This window comes from Notothenia rossii (genome assembly GCF_949606895.1).
Source record: "Notothenia rossii genome assembly, chromosome: 5".
In the NCBI taxonomy this organism is placed as follows: Eukaryota; Metazoa; Chordata; class Actinopteri; order Perciformes; family Nototheniidae; genus Notothenia; species Notothenia rossii.
The window spans coordinates 16,145,811-16,155,015 of NC_136903.1; the positions used below are offsets into that span (position 1 = coordinate 16,145,811).

The following is a 9,205-nucleotide window of genomic DNA, read 5'->3' on the forward strand; positions in this document are numbered from 1 at the left end:
AATGATCTGGGTTTATGAATAAAGTGGATAGTTCAATTGTCTTTGCCATGCTAATGGTTAACATTACATTTTTAACAGGTAACAGGTCAAAATAAATGTTTCCATTTGTTTGGGCCTAAACTTTGGCCACTTCAGATTATGAACATGATAACTTTAATCTTTAGGATATAAGCATTTTCTATTTGACAATGTTAACATTTAGCTTAAAGCACAATTTTACACAAATAAAGCCTCACAGATCTGCTAGCATTTCTGTACCTCGAGTCTTGTTAAAACAATAGCTTACATTTGGTTTTCATAGCAACTTGAACAAATATTTCCACATTTTGGATCACAGGCCTACACTTATTAGCTTTCTCTCCTAAAATTAGATGAGAATAACACTCTGATATTCACTCTCACTCCTCAGTCCTAAAGCTAAACAATCCAACCAACAAAAGCAACAGATGCTGGCAAACCAGAGGCAGAGTATGGCAGGTAATTCCCTCACCAGTAGCAGGGTGTATTTTTTAAGCAATGGCCTCTGGTTTTTGGGGTAACAGACTTTCGGAAAAATATACAAACTTTTGTCGTTTCAAAACAAAAGGTAGTATCCAAGCAAGGCTTCACAGAGCTGCTAGCATTGCTATTAGTCTTCTTAAAATGTACTCTAAATTAATGTTTTTGTTTCTTGACTTTACAAATTCCAAAAATTGATTTTGTTTTGTTTTTGACCTGTGAAAGGACATTAAGTCCTGGGAGTTTATGTTTCCCTTGTTTAACATAAAAAAATAAAATACTCTGCCTAAAGTTAAGACATCTCTGTGTTTTAGCCAAGTGTGGGGAGAAACTCAGGTCGGCCTAAGGTCAACGTCTGAACATCACCACCTGCTGCAGAGAAGAGAGGACTCTGCCAACAATTTATATCCACTTGTGGTGTTTCGTGCTTATATAGATCATTATTGTTTTCTCTCCCTGGCTTAAGAGTCTGACCTTGACACGACACCCCAACCAGATTGTTATAGTGGTCAGGCTGTCCTGTGCTTAAATAGGATCTCTCCCATTACAAACAGAAGTTCAGAGACCAATCACACCACTGTTCCTGCCTGAGAATGTTATGTGAGTGCCAGACAGGGTGTTGTTTGGACAATGTGCACTGGGGGTTGGTGCTGGGATGTGGGAACATACAAAAGGTCTCTTGAATCATCACATTGCTGCTGCAGCAAAAAGGAGAGACGTTTCACCATTTCCCTCTGAGTGACATTTCTCATATTTGTTTTAAATGATCACTTCTACAGCTGCTTATTACCTTTGGAGAGGTTTAGCTTGTATAAGCTGCAGCTGATTTCCTCACTCTTCTCTCTTTTGGCCTTCTTGTGCTTGATGCCTAGTGTGAGTTGATAAAGACTTGCAGTTTCCACACAGCTCTGGGAAATAACCCTGTGAAAGAGGAACCGTGCCCTCTTGTCGTGCTCTCGTTCTAAGAGATCGCCAAAGCAGCGCATGAAACACAAGAACACCACGTTTTGTGGTGAAAGAATATGTAAAATAATACAGCCAGATGGCCTTCTGAATGCCACATCGCCTTGCTCACGCTGAACACTGGGAACTTTCTAGTGTGGGCTTTTGTGCACAGTGCTGAAAGTGTGCATTCATTCTCACAGGAGAGCATCAGCTGCGGCAGGAAAGCAGGTCTGATCCTGTATCGGCAGAGTGCGAGTTTATTAGTACACTTAATTAAACTTGCCTATTTTTTGTTAATTGGGCTAAGCTTGAAGCTGAATAAATAAGAGATGAAAATCCGTAATTGACTACAATGCTCACTGAAAACATTATGTACTACATTTTCTTAAGCAATTGCATCCTTTTTTCCTAGAACATTGGGGTTAATGTAGGTGCAGGGGGGTAACAAGGACATTCATCCGTGTCCTTTGCTAATAATCAATAGCATCAGCTGGTTTGTATTCTGCCCGGACTTTGTAACTATATTCTATTTTCCACATCGACTGGCTTCTGTGTTTAGAAAACTCTTAACTTAAAAAATAATACAACTTTTATTGATTTATTTTGAACGTCTGATAATGTTTATACTGACCAGCTGTGAAACTAGCATCATGAACAGAAGGATTGCCTAAAAATAACAAAACCTCCATATAACACAGTTTTGACTCTTTCCTCCCCACAATGGTGTCACTTGTCCCTCGCTGGAGGATAAATTGAAGAAGACATTGCCTGTGGTGGCTGGCTGGCTTTCAATTGGCAGGGACCACCGAGTTGCTCAGAGGATTGTTTGAGGTAAATTGCTACTTTGCTGAAAGGAAGCTGCCATCTTTTAAAAGGAAATGCACAAGCTGTTGATGTTACAATGAGCAGAATATCTCTCTCGAAATAGGTCCTAATCACAACAAATCTATTAATGAATGTTTTTTTCGAGTTGTTAAAATAGCTATTGTAAATCTGTCGTCATATATGCATTTATGTATTCAAAATAATTGAGCTCTTCAAAACAAAACTGTACAAAGGCTGTGTAGAAGATTTGTTTTGCCCATATGTGGAATTTTAGCAGATTTGGCAGTAAGAAACATTCACGCGCTTTGCTGGGGCATCAATTGGTTGGTTGGCCTGAGGCCCCAGAGTGTGTTGATCGCTCCAAGAAGCTGACACAACAATATCAGTATCAGGGACATCTTGTTGATGATGAACTGCAGTCCATTTTGCAGACCCAAGCTCAGTTGCTTTTGAAAATATATTTTGTAACTTCTTGTAACGTCATGTGTGATTGGATTACATGTTAAAGGTTTAATCAGTATGGTTTTATTGCGATTCCCCTCAACAGGTTGGTTAAAGTCAAAAGTGTTGCACATTCAGGGTATAAAGAGGAAATGTTCTAATGTAATATTTCAACACAGTTTATATCTTCTTGCATCAACTAATACTTTAAAAAAAGCCAAACTTGCTTTTGCTTGACCTAAAAAAATGATGACTAATCAAGTAGCAGACAATTAATCTGCAGCAATTCTGAATATAGATTCCTAATTGCAATTATTTCTTAAGATTTGCAAGCTAAAATGACAAAGGATTTGTTTGCCCTTCTGTGTTTTAAATAATTGAAAAATAAATACCGTGAACTTTTGGACAAAATACAGTAGCCTATACATTAAAAAAAAAAAATCTTCAGAAATAAAAATAAAGTGTGTCACAATGAATTGCCTGACTTGCAGAATAATGACAAATGAATAATTAGTTGCATCCATAACCAACAGTATGCACATATATATCTTTTGGGGGTCAAATAAGGCAAAACATCTGTACATGAATGCAGGCGTGGAGATGATGCTGCAGAATACTCCAGTCCTAGAATAATGCATGTGCTCTTCCTAAAGGTCTCTGCAGTGCATAACTATGTCGCTTGAGAGATACATCATCTGAATGCATGGAGGCAACCTGTGGTGAAACTTCCAAGTAACTCGTGTTGTTCGGTGCATTTGGGGACACGCTGCACCCAATGAATGAGCTTCTCCTCTGACGGAGCTGCCGAGCGCTGCCGGCCGACACGCCCCCAGCATGGATACAAGCAGCAGGAAGGACTGGCGCTCAGGAGACACTCGCTATGCTGGAGAGTGTGTGAAGCCGCGATGGGAGTTAACACTTCCAACTTTGTACAGGTCCTGTCACCGCTGTTGTTGCACTAAACAAATATTCTGGGGTTATCTCTCTTTTGCTCCGAGTGGGCTTGCCTGCATTTTGTCCGAGGCGTTTCTCTCGCAGGATGTTGATGATATTGGAAAGCCGGGTAAGATCATAAAGTCAGTTCTCTCTGATGAGAACGACCTCCTCCTCCTCCACCTCCTCCTCCTCTCCACCACCACCACACAAAGGGAACCACGGAACAAGTTGTTTTTCTCACGGAATCATTTTTTTATTTTTTGAATGTCATTAAGAAGCAGAGGGGGCTGTTTCAAAGACAAAATGGATCACTTTGCAGCAGAGTGCCTTGTTTCAATGTCCAGTCGTGCAATTGTTCACGCTCCAAAAGGGAATAGGGAGATTAAACCAGAAACCCCGTCCTCCTCCAGGAACGGAGAGGAAATGAAAGAACCTTTGGTGAAAGACAACTCCTCTCTTTTTGTGGTGGCGCGGATTCTGGCGGATTTTAACCAGCAGACTCCCAACAATGTTGCCGACCAGGCAAAAATAAAAGATGAGAGCATGCCGAACCTCATAGATGATGGAATCTCTGCCACACCTACCACCATCTCCGATCCTTCGCTCAAACAAAGAGGCAAAAGATCGCGAGGTCGAACTGAGCAAGAATCACCTCAGAAAAAGCACAAATGCCACTATTCAGGTTGTGAAAAAGTTTATGGCAAATCATCCCACCTCAAAGCCCACCTAAGGACACATACAGGTCAGTTTCATTGGATGCAAATGTTTGATGCTATGAATATGACTATGACTGTAGTTCCCATGCCTTTTATGAGAATGGATTATTCAAACTGAGAATACTGATAAGAAGGGTGGTTTCTATTACAATGAAAGCTGTATTTGAGTTGATTGACTGCTAGGTTTCCTCGAGTCATATGTACAAAAAAATCACGAGTCCACCAAAATTGGAATGTTTGACACACGCAGTATTTAAAGTCAGAATTGGTGCATAGTTACATATTTAGCATTGTTCCTTTAAGTTGTGTGAACTTTGCGAAATGTCCTTTTAATTTCGGGTGAGGGAGGGAGGGAGTCAAAAAATAGTGCCACTCCCACTCAAGCCTCGGAGCTTTGTCACTGCTTTCCTCTCTTTCCCCCTGCATTGGACAGCGGGCACAAAGCGAAACTGCAGTGCACTATGCAGAACAAAATCACACAGATCGGGTTTCCACTTCCCTTCTGCGCGCATTCAAGTAAACGTTGGCGACAGGTAAAATAAAACCATGCAATGCGCACATCACAGAATAAGCATGCAAAAAGTTTTCCAGATCAATCGAGAGAAGGGCTATCAAACGCGCTCCAGATCAGCAGTAGGCCTAGGCTACGCCTGACTCTCTTGATGGACCATACCTCCATATGTGCTTTGCATTCCTCAGGATAGGCTACTGAGAGGGGTGAAAGATGTAGATCGACTCAAATTGAGGGGGTTGATATGTGCCGTGCGGTCGCCTGTCTGCCCAAAGCCCCTTTGTTGTGATGTGCCACACCCCCGCTAGACAGACTGCCAGCTGATCTGGCCAGCAACAGACTCAGCTAGCTGAGCCTCGACTGAGGAGCCTCTCCTCCCCTCTGTAGACTGCAGCTCTCACTCCCTCTCCCCATCGCTATCCTCCATGCTTCACACACATACATACACACACACATCATCCTGACAGCCCAGAAACACTTAAGAAAAGCCTGGTGTGAGCTTGACCCATATTTGAGTAATGGAACATTCTAATTTCAAATAAATCTATGCAAGAAAATACACATTGAGCAACCCACCCCCCTTTTTCTGCACGATTCACCCCTCATTTGTCTCAGTATTAAAATGTGTGACCCATGCTTACAGGGGAACATTCTTGTCTCATTGTCTATTCTTTCTCTCCGCCTGCCTTTGTATCAGGATACACTCCCCTGTCTGGCTTTCTGATTGGTTTGTGTCCTTTTATCACTAGATTTTCATATGGGTGCCATATGTGATTAAACTATAACTGAAAGTACACACCATAGGCCTGTTATATGGTAAATTTCATTGAATACGTTGGATATTCCTGCTGGTTTTGTTGTATTCAAATCCTGTTAGATTAATTATTATTAAGAATTACACAACCGTTTGTTCATCTGCTTCATCTTGGTGCAGTTGTGTCTATCAGTATTTGGGAAAATCAGGGGTAACACACTGATTTGACTTATGTATGTAAATAAAGTACGCCAATAATGCTCCAGGATCAACCTTATTGGCTTCCTTGAGGAAATGCAATGCCTTTGTCTTCGTGTGCAGTTACAGTCTATCAGCCCTTCTATTGCCTCTTTTTATTTTGAGCATTTTCTTTTTTTTGGGATGCAGTCCTGTGTTTGGTTCTGATTGGTTTTTACACTATCATTTCTGATAATGAGCACAATTTCTGCTTATTTGATTGGATATTCACAGAACGTGAGTCATCTCACTTCAGCTGCCTGGTCTCAGCCAAACTTGCAGCAGTGCTCCCTGTGCTCGCCCCCCCCCCCCCCCCCCCCCCCCACCCAGCCCTGACCATGTGTTTTTTGTGCAGGTTTTTTTGCTCCCCATAAGCCCTGCCCTTGTCTCTTTGCCTATTAAGCGTTTCCTTTCGCCCGCCTCTCTGTTTGGATATGCTCCCGCGTCAGGCTTCTTGATTGGTCAGTGTCACATGAATTCTGGTAATAATGGCTCTTTCTGCTTATTCGATTGGATAGTCCCATAATGTGGGTCATCTGAGTTCAACCAGGCTGCCTCGGCCAACCTTGCAGTGCTTTCATAGAGCCAGACTCTCGCAGTGTGCTTCCCTTCAGCCCCTACTAGCAGAGTCAGGAGAGAATAGATTCCAGCCCAGTCAGTCCCAGACAAACATCGCTATCTAAGTGAAGGGGGAAACACTGCTGCAGACTCTAAACAAAGAAACAGGCGTAAGCCAGCCTCACTTGACCTCTGTAATCTCAGCGTTTGCAATAAGTGTGTGAGATTAATTATTTGAGTGTAAGAGGAACTGAAATCTGAGCTAGCCTACATTGTATTTCGTAGGAAAATCTATTCTGTTAGTAGCCTAAATGAACTTCACCTACTAGTAATGTCTTCGATCTTATTTTAAGCCATGCAAGAATGTTGCTTTATTTTAGGTTATGATGTTTGTCATGATGTTTGGTGGCCATAGCTTTTAAGAAACTATGTTTTGTTAAATTCAGATTCAGTACCAGCGGATTGCATATACATTTTAGCAAACTACTCAAAAATGTTCAAGTGCAAGTTCTCCTAAATTAAAAACTACCTTAGCCAAGAAGATAGTTTCATCTTCATTTGGGTCTCCTGATGATATATTTCCTGTTTGCAGTTCTTGACGTAATAAAGCAATGTACATTTGAAAAATTCAAATTCAAAAGCAATGGGTTTTTAAGGAAAACAATGTACTTGAGACAAATCACAGACCCCTTATGTGTACATTTTTCATTATATTAAAGGCCTGTTGATTATCCCAAGTAACTGGGAACTATCTATTTAAAGATAATACAATGTCATTGATTTACGGTGCACAAGTAAAGATGGTTTCCTTTAAGATTTGTTCTCAAAGCCAGATGTCTTTCAGTTTAGGAGGGTCACCAGGATGCAGCAGACATTAGGGAACACGCTGCATTTAAAGCATCATTATGCTGCGTTGAGTTTGATGGCGAGGAATCCTACACAGTTAAGGGGTCTAAGGTTACCAGACCGCTTTTGTCTGATCTCCTTTTGTGTGAGGTGGGGCTTTTCTCCAACACATATACTTGTTCTGCAGTATGGAAAATGCAGTCATGTATAACATAATTACTCAGTTTTAAATGAAACGATAAAGGTTGCATAAATTAAAATGCTTTCTTAGGACTTTCCTCAGCACCAGCTGGTTTCTTTTTATACATGTTTTGTCGTCTCATTGTCTTAAGAAGCATAACTGACCCTAACGATGAAGACCCACTTTTCCAAGAGGGGTCTTGTAATGAAGAAGAAGTACATGGTGTTCTCTGTGAAGCCTCATTACTCTGCTGTGGTTGTGTAATGCAGACTGCCATCTCTAAAGAAGGGTGGCCTCTGACAAGCTCATTACAAGCCATGTCTTCTTCAGAAAGAACAGCCCTGGCCCTATATGCCCCCCACAGCTGGGCCTCACAAAAGGCCATCTTGTCAGTGTCCGGGACCTATTCGAAAAACTATTTGAATTACCGGGACGATCGGGGTCGATACTTCACAAAGACAAAGACCCTAATGACATATTTTACAGTTGGTTTGACGTTTTGTCTGGACCTCTTTTCTGTTCTGCTGGGGGTCGCTCATATATTGCGAGATGGCCGTAAATCCCTCTTCCGTCTGTCCTAAAAAACAAGTGGTACCACCTGGCAGAACATTTCCACTGCCATGTAGACCCAGTTATTCATGCGTGCTTTCTATTTTAAGCCAAATAACTGTGGTCAATGACACTTTTTTAAACGTGAAATTATCCGAAATTCCACATGGAAAAAATAAGCAGGAGTTTATGATTATATACACTGAATCTTTGCCAGTGGTTTTATATTTGGCTACACTGCTGCACAGTGTTCCTGTGTGGCTGGTGGCAGTGATGAGGTAGCAGGGTGGAGATTGGGGTTTTCCTGCTCTTGCTTGAGCCTGACCTTGGCACAGCGATGGGTAAAAACTCTACTGGGACACAAGAGGTCAGTGTGTCTACCTGCCACACCGCAGGATTTCCAACATCCCACCCAGTTGTAAAGCTGACTCCTTGTTTGGGAGATGCTCACAGTTTCCACCAGTCCCCATGACTCGGGTAACCCATGCTGTGGGCCGGACTGAAATATCTCAACTTTAGATATTGAAATGTGTACATTCATAATACACAAAGGATTAATATCTCTGACTTAAGTGATCCCCTGACAATATTATACAGACATTCATGTTCCTATATTATAAGTGTTTATGACTTTGGTTTCCCCTGATTTTCCTATTTTCTATTTCACTATGAAGTTGACATTGGTGGTTTTGACTGAAATGTCCCAACAACTAATTGATGGCCATGGAAATACATTACAGAACTTTGATACATTCCCCTCTGGATCAATGTAGTTACTTTGGTGATCCCCTTATTTATCATCTAGTGCTATAAATGAGTCAAAACTAGAATTTGTCCAGTGCTTTGGTTTAAGACCTGCACTGCAAAACTGATGCATTTCTCATCAACCTGACCTTTATTTTGTGCTTTGTTTGATAATTAGCATCTTATACTAAGCTATTTAGTAAGTGTCTTAAGTGGTTACTGCTTAACACCATATTTTAACATTGTCATTGGAAGCATATGAGCATGCAGACGTTATCATTTAGATGGAAGCACAATTATACATACCCTTATAAAAAGGACAGTTGTAGACTTGTTATAAATTGACTGATGCACTTCTTCTGCTTGATGGTGAGATTTTTTCATTTTGAGTGAAATCTGGTTGACTTGTGAAGGATATTTGTACCAGTACAGTATGTATTCCTTGGAAACAAGGTATTAATTAA

General features: G+C 41.1%; 1 protein-coding gene across 1 annotated transcript; it reads left to right on the plus strand.

The window, feature by feature from the left end:
• The first annotated feature begins 3,533 nt into the window (after positions 1 to 3,533).
• Positions 3,534 to 5,971, plus strand: klf13 (Kruppel like factor 13). The gene is made up of 2 exons (XM_079684417.1): positions 3,534 to 4,387; positions 5,061 to 5,971. The coding sequence occupies exons 1-2, from the start codon at positions 3,910 to 3,912 to the stop codon at positions 5,063 to 5,065; spliced, it is 483 nt and encodes a 160-aa protein (XP_079540543.1). The 5' UTR covers positions 3,534 to 3,909; the 3' UTR covers positions 5,066 to 5,971.
• The last annotated feature ends 3,234 nt before the right edge of the window (positions 5,972 to 9,205 follow it).

Coding starts and splice junctions, on each gene's coding strand:
- klf13 (XM_079684417.1), top strand. CDS start 3,910: ATGTCATTAAGAAGCAGAGGGGGCTGTTTCAAAGACAAAATGGATCAC.